The sequence below is a fragment of the Lampetra planeri genome, chromosome 11 (assembly GCF_965212315.1).
Source record: "Lampetra planeri chromosome 11, kcLamPlan1.2.h2, whole genome shotgun sequence".
In the NCBI taxonomy this organism is placed as follows: domain Eukaryota; kingdom Metazoa; phylum Chordata; class Hyperoartia; order Petromyzontiformes; family Petromyzontidae; genus Lampetra; species Lampetra planeri.
The window spans coordinates 9,254,790-9,270,695 of NC_136117.1; the positions used below are offsets into that span (position 1 = coordinate 9,254,790).

Sequence of the window (15,906 nt, forward strand, 5' to 3'; positions counted from 1 at the left end):
CAGTGCGGCGGGCACCCCCCCCCCCCCACGTGGTTTGCGGGCAGCATGGCGGCGGTCGGTGTGCACCTGGGCAGCACATGTGCGTGTGTGGCAATCTACAAGGTGAGACGTCGCCGAATGTCGCGTTTTGTTTGTGTGCGCGTGTTGCCGTCCCCCCCCACCACCTCACCTCCACTCCTCCTCTCACCACCTTGGGGTGTGCGGTCTGTGAAGTGAAGAGAAACGCGACCCTGACCGAGGCCTGGGCTGGGCCGAGACACTAGCGCAGCTGTTCCCTGCCGCATGCGCTGCGCCCTACAGGAACCAAATCCCGGGCAAGCCTCTGGGCCGCAGCGCGCTTTGCTGTTCATTCATGACAGACACAGACTCCCTGGTTGTCCCCTTCATTTGAGTTGGTATCTCATGGTCCCTCTTAACCTTCTCTAGACTCGCCAAGCCTCAATGGGCGCCCCTGTGTCTCCCCATGGTTCGTCATGGTTGGTTGGTCTCCTCGTGTCCTCTGATATATTTTTTTTCTTCCGCCGGGCCATTGAGTCATTTATAGACTCATTGTGTTCACCCAGGTCCTACTGAGTATCCGCTCGTCTGGTTGTTTCTTCTGCTAGTCTGTCTGTCTTCCCTGGTCGTTCCCTCATCTCACCATAGGCCCCCTCTCGTTCACTCTTTGACTCCACGTGGATTCCCCTGGTGCTCGCTTGAGTCTGGGTCACCACTGGATGAAACCTCGGCCCCCCGCTGGAAGCCATTTGGGCCCCCGGGGTTAATGCAGCTCTCTCCACCCCCCCCCCCCCCCGTGGTTTCCTCTGTGGGTTGGTCTCCCATGATCCCCACGTGTCACCCCTCTACCTGGTTTCCCCGTAGCACATGGGGTCCCCCCCGCTGTTATATCCGAGCCCGCGCGGTGTTTCCAGTCCTACCAGGTCTTCCCTATGTCTTGACCCTGATCCCCTCAGGTACCCCCTGCTCTCAGATTCCTTTCCAGTCACCATTCTATCTCACTTGTCTCAGTTGATCGCCTGGCGGTTGGGATTCGTGTTGGGGTTGAGAAGAGCTTCCAGGGTGTTGTTAGCAGTGATTTATTTTGTTTTATTTTATATCTACGTGACTTTACCGAAAGATCCAAAGAGTATGGATCCCTGCAGTCACGAAAACTTCAATTCTAGATTAAGACTAAAGTTATTTATGTTTTTCATTTGTATATCAAGGAAAGTCTTTATTGGGTTGCAATACTTTTTCAACCGCGTCATCTATTGCAATTTGTGGCCATTCTTTGTAAGTAGTAGTTTGCTTCTTGATTCATCAATTACTACTGGCTGAGTACTAGATTACAGGCATTTACCACCATGTCTAAGCTGAAAGCTGATGAGAGCCTGGTCACTTAAAGTGGAGAACTGTATTACTCAGTGTGCTCATATATACGGCTACGTGTGTAGTGCCATGGTGTGCACGCAGGAGTGTATTTCAGCATCCTTAACTTTGTGTGTATAACATCTTAACTCTCTCCACATGCTGGATAGCATGAGACGCTACTGTTCATTTTCTTTTTCAAATCATAGGATCGGTACTGCTACATTTCAATCCATCACTTGCCTCCTCTGGGTGGCGTTTGTTTAGAATATTTCTATGAACTGGTCAGAACATAAACCTGTTACCAATTGCCTACATTCACAAATAACAATATATAATTCTAACCCATTTGATTTAACGCTGATGATTTAACTGCAATAAGTATTTTAATGAGTATAAAAGGGATTGCATATGGTTTGTAGGGTAGGGAAAATCCATGAAAAAACTATGGAATCAACAAATTAATGCAAAAAATATATTTGCACACAGTCTGTATTAATCCCTGGAAGATAAAACCTAGGACGGATTCATGTTAGTGCGGTGGTAGACAAATCTTGCCTCATTGTTCTTCAAAAGGATCTGCACGAACATTAGTGTCACCTTTAAGTGCTGTCTTGCATTTTACAACCACATTTTGTAAACAATCGGAATATATTTCTAATTATATTCTTAAAAAGTTGTTTAATAAATTGAGATTGGCATAAATATGGTTGGTATTTTAACATGTCTGCTCTTATTAACATTATTTTCATGAGTGGTATAGTGTTAGAAATAGTGGGTACATGATGATTATTGCTGTTGTCAGCACTCTGTAGTACTGGCAGTGTTTTGAACTGACAGCTGCTTAATTGATCCTATAATGTCGTGTCCACAATGTGTTGCAGGATGGACGCGCCGATGTCATTGCCAATGACGCAGGTGATCGGGTTACACCAGCAATGGTGGCCTTCCGTGACAGTGAAAAGGTGAGAGGAGGGGTCTTTTGCATCTATAAATGATTGGCAAAAGTCAGTGCGCAATTGATGTGTTTTGAACCATTTCTTATGTGTGGGTGTTTTTTTTTGTTGCTTAAAATATTCTAGGATGCACAGGTTAAATGACACATTGTTTAAGAATAGCAATGCATTATTATTGACAAGTGTGTTAACTTTTTCCAAGCTAAATAAATTGTGCGTTTTTTTGAGAGTACAATATTATAAACATTTTCTGAACAATTGGCAGTATGAAAATTAAATTGCTTGATTTCAATTTCAGATTGTGGGACTGGCGGCTAAACAAGGCAGGATTCGAAATGCAACTACCACAGTAGTTGGTGTAAAACGAATTTTGGGACACAGGTAAGTTTCTCGGTCACAATAATGGGTTTCCTACAATTTAAACGTGTTAATTCGCATCCTCTGCACCATAAGTGAGGAGAAGGAAAAGGTTAAATATTTATTTTTAAATGGGGTGCACCAAATATGTTCTGATTTTTTTTGCTTTTGATAATTTGTTTCACTCTGGATTCTGGGCTTTAGAAAAGGGTACACATGTATTTAATCTTAAACTCTGTGTAAATTAACTTGATTATTTCATGTGAATGTCGATAATATTGAGCCGAGGCATGAAACATGGCTGAATGTGTTGGCGTACACACTGCACTGAGAGATGGAGAGAGAGACAGAGGGTGATGGAGACGTAGGGTGACATAGATATACCCGTTCATTGAAATATACATTTCAAAAATACTATTCACAGAATACTTCTAAGGGATATGCTATTTGACAGCCTAGTCATAAATTGTTTGGTGCACCCCTAGAGTGTAAGCACAACGGTAAACGGTGTACTTACAGTTTTAATGCATTTGTTTTTTCAATCAGAATGGTGTCCTTTTGATTATTGTTTTGCAAATTGTGTTGTTTATGTCTAGGTTTGAAGATGATGTGGTACAGAAATACATATCCAGCAGCAGTTGCCCAGTAAGTTTATAGCATTGTTATCTTGCCTGCATAATGTTCAGGAAAGTTTGTTTTCAATAGCCAAGGCTTATTAAATTATTTGGTTCTGTAATTTAATATATTGTTTTTTTATATTAATGGTGAAAAGCAATTTCTTCATTATACATTGTCCTTTCGATTTAAAATACTCTTTAAATGTTTTTTATATATACTGAAATAGATTCATTACAATGTGTTCAAACTTTGAATGTACTAATAATGATAAGGCTTATAATGCAGATGAAAGATATCCGTACAAATTTTTCTTTTACCCTTACAGGTTATTGAGAAAGACGGCTGTCCAGTTTTTTCGATTAATAATGGCACCGTTAAAAAGCACATCACACGCCATGAAGTAGCAACACTCATACTGCAGAAAATGAAAGGTTTGGTTTATATTATATTTCCTCCACGTTTTTTTTTAATTCGTACATTGGTATTTATGACACATGGATGTATATTTATATTTTTTCGTTTATTTTAATTCTTCCAGAGACGGCCTTGTTTGCAGTCGGTGCAGACGCAAAGGATGCTGTAATCACAACCCCTCTGAATTTTACCAAACAGCAGGTCGATGAAATCAGGTACGACTACCACATGTGGTACATGCAGCCCGAAGTATTTGCTCTGTGGTTTATCCATGTTTATAGTTCAATGATTGGATACTCCGTTCTGCCTTTGTCCTCGTGTTTTACAGGCAAGCAGCAGAGTCGGCAGGCTTCAATGTCCTACGGATATTAAGCGAGCCAGCAGCTGCTCTCTTGGCATTTGGAATTGGGCAGGAAAATTCCCACAGCAAATGGTATGTATTGTGTGTTTAGAGAATTCTTATCCGGATCTTCTTAAGCTGGACTGTGAGCTCATTAGTGATGCACTGCTATAATGTAATGTGGCTATTATAATATAAGAACGGGAGACACAGCAGAGCCTCACCATTCTGGCGAATTGCCCGATAATGCTGGATGCAATTACCAGCGAAACGTCGTACTCAAATTGTAAATGTTGTGGTTTCACGCTTCAACACACCGGTGGGCTAAAGCAGTGAACTATTTGTCTTTTGTTAACGTGACACTTTTTTACTGATTGGCCTTGTCGGGTGGTGGAGGGTTACGACACATTTATAAATAACGCATCTAAACCCAAAAACGTTGATTATGAATAATAGAGCAAATGTGATGTCGTGGTTAGCACACTGGACTTGCAATCCAGAGGTCACCAGCTAATTCTATCTCGCAGTGTGGCTGCTAACAGTAGAAATGGGCACGTCACAGTTACTTGATTGGCAGGCCTTCTGGTGGAGTAAAAGTGTCCTCTCATCTCTACAAAAATTTAAGAGTATGCCAAATACCCTCGTGGGGAGCTTTCCAGAGCTCCCTCTAGGGGAGGCTTTTCCTTTAGCAGTTCTGTAAGAAAGTAAGTTCTGAACAGCACCTATAGCAATAATATGAAGCACGTTATGTATTGTCCCATTTAATTGAGGTTTTGTCTGTATATGTTTTTCTCTTTGCTCTGTACAGCAAAGTGCTTGTATACAAGCTGGGAGGTACGTGTGCGGATGCGACAGCAGTTGAAGTAAACAGCGGCTTGTATCGTGTTCTGGGATCGGTGTCGGACGACACTGTGGGTGGAGAGGAGTTCACGGACGCGCTAGCAGAATACCTGGCTACAGAATTTCAGAAGTAAGGGTAACTCGTGTGTTTGCCTGTTTTGTTGAACGTTTATCAACACTTTTTATAATGGGGTACTAGCAGAAAACCCCATTGAATACCCCTTTTGAATGCAATGCCATAGACATAATATCTCGTGCAAAGTTAAGTACTTCACTGAAATAATATGGAATCGTAGACAACAATTTCTTTCAAAGCCTCTACATGGTTCCCACTAATCTCAATATATTTATTAAAACTGCTATATAAGCTATAAAGCCACAGTATATAATCGCCTTTTTAAATTAAGAGGGTCACTATAAATCGGTGTGACATCAAGTAAAATTTCTAATATTACACGAACTTCACATTGTAATCGTATTCTTAATGGCTACAAATGAAATTGAGGGAATCGATGAAGTCCGATGCGCTACGCCAATTCACCAGCATGAAGATTGTCTCGCGCTAACTATTGCTTTGTTTAAATAACGGACGCTTTCAAGAGGACAGACTTATCGCTGGAAATATACGAAAACTGATCATATATGTCGACGAGGGGGTGCGTGAGTTGAGCAGAGGTGGAAAGCGAAGATGAGAGTGACACTTGTTTTGCCGTTTCAGATTCCATCGGCAGGACCTGCGAGGGAACAGTCGAGCAATGATGAAGCTTCACACACACGCCGAGATGGCCAAGCACGTGCTGTCTACCATGGCCATCTCCAATTGCTTTGTTGACTCGCTGCACGACGGGCTGGACTTTGAATGTAACATCACGAGGTGAGGGGGTGTGACAGGGTGTGACACAGCCCATTGAGTTTCACGTGGAGATAAGCAAGTTGTGAATGTCATTGTATGATGGGTTCACCGTTTTCATTTTATATCAGCATTATAATGTAAGCGCAGCTTGCATCGTATGTTGCCCTGAAAAATGTTAAATTGAACAGCAGTTTTATTCAATGCAATCAAAAGAGCTGTTATCTGAAATGAGCATTTTCCTCACAAGATGGAGCGTTTATGCTTCTCGATAATATTTTGTTCTAAACACCCAGGTTTACAAATTTGCTATTGTTTAGCATTTTTATTCGGAAAAATATTTAGTCTGTGTGTGTCGTTTGAATGTCAACAATTTAGCCTTTGTCAGTAACTTTCCCTTGTGCCTGCAGGGCAAGGTTTGATTCCCTGTGCTCAGCCCTCTTCCAGCAGTCTCTACAGCCCATCCACGACCTGCTCACGCAAATCAACCTCACCACCAGCGACTTCCAAAAGGCACGAGCAGTTGCATTCATTTCATGCAGGCTCTACCGTTAGTTGGAATACTACCGTGACCTGACCTGTACGCATTATTCCCAAGCCAAATATTACTTTGCTGTGGTTGGTCTGAATTCGATCCGTGTCAGAATTTTTTGTTATTACTGATGCATGTCGATGTAGTTAGTGTAAGTTGGTATAAGTGTATTATTGCACGGTCAGACTTATAGTTATTATGATCGTAATCGTAATTTGAACCTTGTTTGCAAAAGTATTTTTTTTATTTACGCTAAAATTGCTCGCAATTTTTAAAAATCAAGTAATCAAAGAATATATATTTATTCTTTCGGCCGTGCATAGTTACAGCTCTGCTTACAAATATGATGGAACAAAAATAATCACATTTTTTTATTTAATGAATGTGCACAAATTAATTATTGCATTTTAATGTGTGTGTGTATAGTGGTGGCTTCAAGAAGGAGTTATTGACAATGAATAACTCCTTCTTGGCCAATAAGGTCTGGAACAGAGCTGAGTTGAAACGTGATGTGAAGATGTTGATCTTTGATTGGCCTAATGCTCCATTAGAGTTGAACTCTGCTGATGAAAGCTTCATATTAATCAGGCAGGTTTGGAGCATTCAAACCTTGTCTTCGCGGCCGGTCTCTTCTCAAAATGAAATGTGGCTATAGTTAGACTTGGCACAGATAGATTTAAAGTTTGCTCGTTAAACGATGAGTGATCAGTCGTACTTTATGTAATTTGCTAGGTATTTAAATTTGAAGTAAATTAAAAGGACACATGACTATTGAAAATAACATTTATACTGGAATGCAATTATTGCATCAATTTAAATATATTTTGCTTATGATGCATACATTATATCTTATATGCAAGAATATATTCTTTAACAGTTTCTACAAATCCAATGTACGCTTATGTTAATGAAACAAGATAAAATGAGATAATTGAAATCAAACAAAGCGAGAAAAAATGGGATGACACATGAGGCAGATGAGATGCGCATATTACATGAGAAACACATTACCTGCCAGACCGGCTTTACAAATAAGATGGTACAAGCCCAAAAAAAATAATTGTTCTTCCAGTCAAAATCCAACCTCAAATCACAGCATAATATCACTGGGAGAGTGTATTGCTATGTGCTTTATTATCGAGCACAACTTTATAAAGAGTCCTAATTTTTACGTCATGAACCTTTAATAACCACATCGAGTAAAAATGAATGGGGGCGCGATGGCTGATGTTGAATAAGATTAACATCCGGCGGTTGTCCGTTTGCTTCAGGTGGTGCTGTGCGGTGGTTCCGCACGGATTCCCAAACTTCAGCAGCTGTTGCAAGAGCAGTTTGTGGTACGTGTCGGCGCAACAATTGCCCCCCACCCACCGCCTTGCTCAACAGTGGGGTTGCTGTGATATCGCGACAGTATGAATAATCACTTATTTACATTTTAAAACTGAGCTATTCTTTTATTTTACCAGGTAAGGCCCACTGAGCTATATAGTTATTTTTTCAGAAGTGACCTGGCCACAAGTGGAAGTGGCTTGCGTGAAAATTTCTAGCAGCCAAATACTCAAAGCGCACGTTTCTAAATGTGATAAATACATCGTGTGATAAAAAGTTCTTGATGATTGTATTATGTTTTTTTCAAAATTGTTTTTTAATTCCTGTTAATACATCAGGAATTGACAAACTCGTTCATTGCAGTTGGACATGCATAGCTGTTAGTCATTAAATTCTCATTAAACTGTTTTCTGGAGTAATTGAGGCCATAGCAATTATATGACATCATCATTTAGTCTCACTGACAGCATGTGCATTTTAAGCATTATAGTTGATAATGGTTCTAAATTCTTATGGGCAGTTTGCTTTGCATGAACTGATGTAAGAACTTTAATTTAATCGTTATGCGTACTGAAAGTACAGCAAAGCACAAATACAATAAATACAATGTGCGTGCCTTGCTGGTTTGCCGCTGTGGCCCAGGGCTCGGAGCTCATGTGCAGCATCCCCGTGGACGAGGTGATCGCTCTGGGTGCAGCTGCCGAGGCGGGGATTCTTCTGGGCCGCGATGCGGTGCGGTTCGACCCCGAAGCACTCTCCATTGAATGCGCCTCTCTCGACATCCTTGTTAAGGTGACCCGCATGCATTTGCAGCCTCCCTTTGGTTTGTGAATCCTTCTTTAATAGTTTTCCCCCCAAGGTGTTCAGGCGGCTTGGGCAGCTCAAAAGCACTGAGCTTGACACTGATGACAATCCTGGGTTTGAATTCACACAGTCATCTGTGATTCAACTGAGTGGTGCTATGTGTAGCGTGTTCATCTTCTCGGCGTACAATGTAACTTCGATTTGCGCACCACTGCCAATGCATTCCCTTAATATTTTGTAAAAAAAATAAATGTTGTTTAATTGACATGGTCGGCCAGCACGCCGTACGTATTGAAACCCTGTATCTGGGTGGTGATGTGGCAGGAGCAGGACGAGGCGGGGCAGGACTGCTACACGGTGGTGTTTCCGGTCGGCACGCCACTGCCCGCTCGCCGCCAACACGTGTTCCAGGCGCCCGGCACGCTGCCCTCGGTGCTCGTGGATGTGTACGAAGGGGTTGCGAAAGGCAGCTCGTTTGAGGGGGAGCACCTGGCTCAGGTGAGGGGGGGGGGGTCTCTGGCTTCGAGGAACTCGTATGCTTTCTTTCATGTGAATAGTGCGGAAAAGACCAAACTTTTCCGCATTCTGATTTAAATTCCAGCCATTATCAGTCCACTAGATGGTTAAAGGCCTCCACAAGCCGTGTCATTCATCCAGTTTTTTTATACCATACTTCAAACTGATCAGTGTGGGTTGGTGAAAGAGGGGCAGGGAAGAGTAGTATGTTACCACTGATGTTAGCTGTGGCGAGGAAGTGCACTTAGGTTGCCGGGTTCATAGCTCCGTGCACTAACCACTATATCAATACCAGTGCTGCGCAAAGAATGAGATGTTGGTGTAGTCTAAAATGCTGTGCAAGTCTTTGTGCCCATAATAATGCATTTGTTTATCGGTATTCTATTTAGAGCACTGCATTTGTACCAGGGTGTTTCTTATTGTACATGGGTGTTCACATATATTGAATTTGAGAATATTTTTTTAAAATCAAATAAACAATTCATTAATTCACACGATAGATAATTCCCAAAGCTACTGGGCTGAGATGTGGCCATAAAATTGCAGTGTACAGCCAATGAACCCATTGAAAACATCTCGATGAATGTTTTCATGGACCCGTTTGCACAGATTTTCCTCTGGGTATTCTGGTTTCCTTCGGCATGTAAAACTCTGTTTAAAGACAAATTGCGCAAGCATTCCAATGTAAGGTGCTGAACAAGAGCATTGAGACTTGGTGAGTCATACAGGAAACATTTCGTGTATACTTTTCAAAACAAGCAGCATTACCAGTGTAAATTATTGAGTTGTTTTCTCATTATATTCATTCTGATTGCGAATATTTCACTCTGTCATATGTTGGTTGAATTCTACATTTGTCTAGCTGGTGTTAAAAGACCTTCAACAACAAGAGAATGAATTGCGTGACATCTCCACCGTGTTCACCATGAAGAGGTTTGTGCATTTGCAGTTTCAGAAACAGAACCTGATTTTTTTTTTTGCATTTCTCAAGAATATATTAATTTTAACATGTTACTGTTCCTATGAGGCCCGAATAAAATTAATGTACAAAGTTCTTCCATTGAGCCAGTAGAGGAAGTTTCAGTAAAAGAACATCCTACTTTTTTGTTTAAAATATATTTGTCGAATCTTTAAATAATTGTCTTTGGCTCATGAAACAACTGTGTTTTGTTGCAGAGCTGTAATGGTAATATAATTAATTATACAGTGCTTCTTTTCTCATGCCATCGTATAGCTGTGCAACAAAAACATAATACTGGTAGGAACCTCCTGGTTACACCAGCCCACAGGGGATTATTGTGTCCGTCCGTCGTGCATCCAAAAATGGGGAGGGGTGGAGAGGAGAGGGGGCTGGGTGGGGAGGGTGGGGAGGGGCTGGTCACCCCGTGATGTCCTCATAAAACTCAACGTTTAACCTACTCACGCCAGCTTGTGCCCGCCCTCACAGTCGGGCATATTTGCGGAATACACCACGCCGCCGTTGACCCTGGCCATTGACCGAGCAACCCAACGTTCCTACCAGCTCCCTCCGCAGGAATGTGTTTTAACTGTAATTATCACACATTTCTGACGTGCAGTATATAGAGATGCTGCAGTGGTGTAATAGCAGACTAGACTTAAAATGCGAGGCTTTATTAGGTTGAATGATTGTGGACAATAGTGACTGACTAGATAATCATAGTAAAAACTAGGCATTTAACAAATTAACAGGCAGTGATTTGATGAACTGACAATTCAGGGTTTTGATTCAATCCACTAAATTATTTTGTCTCAGTTTTATGATCTCTAACCATTGTTTCTCATTTTATGAGAAATTTACAGTTTTTGTTCACTTTAGCCTAAATGTAATGTCAGCATATCACTTGCATGAGTTATGAATATTTGATTCTCAGAAATGCTGCCAAGGTGTAATGGTGAGCACACTGGGCTTGCCATCCAGCGGTTGCCATTTAGGTCTCTCGGCACATCATTTGGAAGTGGAAAGGTTTTACATCTGACAGTGTCTGCCCTCCTAGCAGAATAAACGGGTACACCGCAGTCAATCGTAATGTTGCGTGGGGCAGGGAAAAAAAATCTAGGTGCGCTTCCACTTATCGTAAGAAGCTTGGCCAGCGTGGAAGAGTAGGCCAAAACACCCTCTTAGTGGCACTGACTGGTGGAGGCCCTTCTGTGCCAGAAGTTGTGTGAAAAAGTACTCTAAGGGTTGTACCTAGAACATTTTACCTTTTTTACAGAATATAATTTATGTTTATTCATTCACAGGGATGGATCGCTGCTTATCACCTGCACAGACCAGCTGAGTGGAACATCTGAAACCGTCACTGTGGAAGCAGCTTCGTGATATGATGCCTTGAGGATTTTAGTGTAGCATAAATTAAGCAACATTTGATTTTGTAAACGTTACAAAAAAAACTTGAATTGGTAGGACCATCTATGATGAGTTGTTGGTCCACTAAGAGTACAGAATATGATTTTGTGGGCAATATTTTCCAGCCTGCATGGAAAATATTTTTTACATAAGTTCTTGAGCAAAAACATCCTCCGACAAAAAAACACATTTACGCATTGTATAGGCAGCAGCCCAGAGAAATAGTCAATAATATTTGAAATGTGCAGGTGTACAGTATATCTGTAGGAGTAATTCTGTGTGGGGCAAGATGCTTCATGGAATATTGTCCTCGGTTACTTTTTAAATAATGGAGTGATACATTTTTTGCTAAATAAACTTATTACATATCAAACAGTACATTTTACAGCTCTACATTTCTAACGGTATATTTTGTAAAGTGTACATGTACAGTATTTACTCCTTCCATTCAGTAATGACTTAGACATTGACAAGTGCCATGCATGTAAGTGTTGCTTACAAAATGTTGTGGCCACGGCTGTTTAAAGTCCTGACAATTGAAATGTGTAGTTAAGAAAATAATAGACTATAAATCCAACAACCTTGTTTAATTTGAGTGTAAAAGGCAGGGCATTTATTTAATAATGAAAAGTTAAACTTTCACAAAGATTTATTTAACAACAGTGTCACCTACGAGGAGCGAATGAAATAAAATTTGCTTTGTAACAGCCAGATTTTTTTTTTTAAATATGCACATGACAGTTTACATGATGTACTCGAATAAATGTTCCATCCCGTCATTTTTGGAACGTGTTCATGAAGCTTTACCACACCTGTCGACGGAAGGTCTCGTGCACGACTGCTGGTTTTAATTTGATGGCATCAAACTAAAAGATGTTGTCACTTCAGCGATGATGGAGGTTGAAAAGCACACGAGGTGCTTCTATACACTGTGTGTAGTGACATTGTGTGTAACAGCTATTTCATTGCTGTACTTTTGCAAGCTTTGTCTTAGAGTGTGCCTCTTTATTTTTTTCTCCTTTTTAACGTTTTCATGTTATCAGGAATGTCTAATAAATGTGAGTTTTATTATGCATTGATCACACAGCCTTTTGGGGGACATTACTCAAGTGTGTGCTGTTATGGCTATAACTGCTCAAGCAACAGTACAGGAATAGATGCCACTACATGGCTACTCCTGTACTTTAAGAGGAGTTTCTAATTATAGTATTGCTGGGTGCAATGTTAGTCACTGGGTTTATTACCTGAACCACCCCTTTAACCCTTTCCCGTTCCGAGACGTCTGCAAGTTTCAGGGTGGGTCTCATTCACCGCTGAATCTCTGAACACAAGCAGTTAGCGTTCATTTTATTTAAAGGCATACTGCCATTGGTTTTAAAGATACTACTCGCTGCAGAGAACCACACTTGCTAGTGCCAAACTGCCACATGCCCTCCCGCATGGCCTTGTTGGAGCTTTGCTGCCGATAAAGTTATTTTAGTTTTTCTTACCGTTCCATTCCGATGACGTTCGTGTACATACGTGTACATAATCGGAACGGAATCTGAAGGAAACCATTATTTGCACGTACGTTAAGGATTATTATAAACACTTTGCGGGGCCCTCTCTTACAGGACTCCCTTTTTGATGCATTTAGAAAGCTTAATGAAAGGTGGTGTGCCGTCCACCGTGCCATTTTAAAATAGCTTCACTTCCTGCCTCGGTCAAACTATATTCCAAGCATGCATTTTTATATTTTCTACATTTTCTGCAGTAACTGAACTGTATTTTCGTATACTTAACTGGCTTATATATTTTTGACAGACCAACTTATTTTGAAATGGATTAGAGGTCACAACCATCAGAACTTTCTTCCTCCATGGTACTGGATTGAGTTTATTTTCTGCCTGAATTATTTGGGCTAAAATAAGTTTTAGCATGCACTTCATATCAACGTGTGTTGGGTCTAAAATCTTCCATGGCTTATAGACCTTTAATCCGCATGGTTTGTGTAACCATCCACAAATGCTGTATTGTTCAAAGGCTGCAATCGGCAAGCTCTCCAAATAAGCTATCCATAAACAACTCGCTATCACATTGAGTCAACTATCGCAAACAAATTTAACATGACCATACACTCACAAGTATACTAAGCTATATTTTACCAGGTAAGGCCGGCTGAGCTATATAGCTCTGTTTCAGGAGCGACCTGGGCACAAATTATAGCTCAACGAAGTGGCTACCATGTGGAAATCTATAGCAGCCAAATACTCTAAACGCACGTTTTTGACTGTAGAGGTGAAAAACTGGAGGATAGAAAAATCCACGCGACCACGGGGAGAACATGCAAACTCCAGATATACAGGTGTCGGGTTAGGGATCGATCCCACGACCTGCATACCACGCGAGGTCATTAACATCTGGCCACTGTGACAGAATGGCCCTCGACTACAAAATCCAACAAAGCACCGGGACATGATGGAAAGTCAAACTTTAGTATGACAGAATATTTGTTACTACGTTTGATAATTATTAATGTGTTGGATAGCACCATTTAAATGCAGCATATTTCTATAAAGTTTTTATAATTGATGTGCCACTGGACGGGAGGTGATGGGTGGGGGGGCTTGGTGTCGACATTCAGGGCAGCTTTTCGGGAAGTTAATTGCAAAGTTTGGTCAATCATCTAACTATACTTACAACGTACATCGTTCATAATCAACGTTTTTGGGTTTAGATCGCGTTATTTATAATGTGTCGTAACCCTCCACCACCCGACACGGCCAATCAGTAAAAAAGTGTCACGTTGACAAAAGACAATTAGTTCACTGCTTAAGCCCACCGGTGTGTTGAAGCGTGAAACCACAACAGTTTACAATTTGAGTACGACGTTTCGCTGGTAATTGCATCCAGCATCATCGGGCAATTCGCCAGAATGGTGAGGCTCTGCTGTGTCTCCCGTTCTCATATAGAGCAGCAGCAGGGTGACGTCATCATTAACTCATCAGGTGCAAAGATTTGAGGGGGGGGGGGTTGTAATTATATACTAGATTAGTAATCAGGCTATTGTTACGATGCGAGTTGTAGATTAGTAATCATTTGGAATGTGTTTTATTGTGATTATGCAACATTAGTAATCAGTTAGTGTTTGTTTCCCTTATAAGGAATTGTAATTTATCTTATTTAATGTATTTGAATAATATTGGTCGCGAAAGCCTACGTGTTAAACGTACATCGTGCTATTTGTGGCGAGCATACCTAGACTTTTATTGGCATTTAGCTTCGAAAACATATCTCCATGGAGGAATACTTTGCACTTTCGTCTGGTTAGGGACCAGAGCATGGACGAATGTCAAATCAGAGCCTTTATTGAGCTTGCAAATGTATTTTGTCTGCGAAAAACTAACATGCAAATAACTACTGTAACTATATAACATGCGTGCGAAACCTAAATAAGCATAAATCAAAGAAAAATAAACAATAAATAAAACTAAACAATGATACCTTGAATTTTTTTTTATTCTTGCGTAAATAAATATTGTAGTATTATACTATCACAAAAATATGAATTATTTACAGTATAATCACAGAAGTGTATTAATAATATATGAATAAACACATAAGAGATGCTCACTGAACGACTTCTATTCAAAGACTGAACGAAAAAGGTGGCGCGTGGCGCGAACGTCGTGGAAAGTTCAGAATGAAATCGGACGCAAGAGGAAAGGGCTTGCACGAAATTTGAAATGTGGTGATAGTTGAAAACGCCCGAAAGAGCAAAGCGACGAAAGTCAAGTGGACGAAAGTCAAGGTAACGCTGTACGCAACAATACAATTGAATGTGTGGCCCCAATCCAGCGGCGAAACAAAGTGCACATTTCGTTTTCCGGAGCTCAGCCCCGGTCAATTCCCTCGTGTGTATGATGATGATTGACACGTGTCAGTGAGGGTCGAGGCAGAGCACGTGGTAGTCACGTGGGCCGGTGGGGGGGGAGTGAGAAGTGGGGGGAAAGGGTGGGGGCAGAGGGTGGGGGCGGGAGAGAGGGGGGGGGGGAGTGGGGGGGAGCTGGCGGGAGAGGGGGGGGCTGGCAGGAGAGGGGGGGGCTGGCGGGAGAGGGGGGGGGCTGGCGGGAGAGGGGAGGGGCTGGCGGGAGAGAGGGGGGGGGGGCTGGCGGGAGAGGGGGAGCTGGTGGGAGAGGGGAGGGGCTGGCGGGAGAGAGGGGGGGGCTGGCGGGAGAGGGGGGGACTGGCTGGAGAGGGGGGGGGGAGCTGGCGGGAGAGGGGGTCGGGCTGGCTGGAGAGGGGAGGAGCTGGCGGGAGAGGGGGGGGGCTGGCGGGAGAGGGGGGGGCGGGAGAGAGGGGGGGCTGGCGGAAGAGGGGGGGGGCTGGCGGTAGAGGGGGGGGCTGGCGGGAGATGGGAGGGGCTGGCGGGAGAGAGGGGGGGGGGCTGGCGGGAGAGGGGGAGCTGGTGGGAGAGGGGAGGGGCTGGCGGGAGAGAGGGGGGGGCTGGCGGGAGAGGGGGGGGGGGCTGGCGGGAGAGGGGGGGACTGGCTGGAGAGGGGGGGGGAGCTGGCGGGAGAGGGGGGGGGGCTGGCTGGAGAGGGGAGGAGCTGGCGGGAGAGGGGGGGGGGCTGGCGGGAGAGGGGGGGGCTGGCG

General features: G+C 42.7%; 1 protein-coding gene across 1 annotated transcript; it reads left to right on the forward strand.

The window, feature by feature from the left end:
• On the forward strand, positions 1-12,344 carry HSPA14 (heat shock protein family A (Hsp70) member 14). The gene is made up of 15 exons (XM_078598772.1): positions 1-102; positions 2,232-2,312; positions 2,602-2,684; positions 3,257-3,305; positions 3,604-3,709; positions 3,817-3,907; positions 4,021-4,125; positions 4,841-5,002; positions 5,591-5,746; positions 6,133-6,235; positions 7,526-7,591; positions 8,226-8,375; positions 8,712-8,885; positions 9,766-9,836; positions 11,166-12,344. Exons 1-15 carry the CDS (start codon positions 46-48, stop codon positions 11,242-11,244), a joined length of 1,533 nt encoding a protein of 510 aa, XP_078454898.1. The 5' UTR covers positions 1-45; the 3' UTR covers positions 11,245-12,344.
• Positions 12,345-15,906: the final 3,562 nt, after the last annotated feature.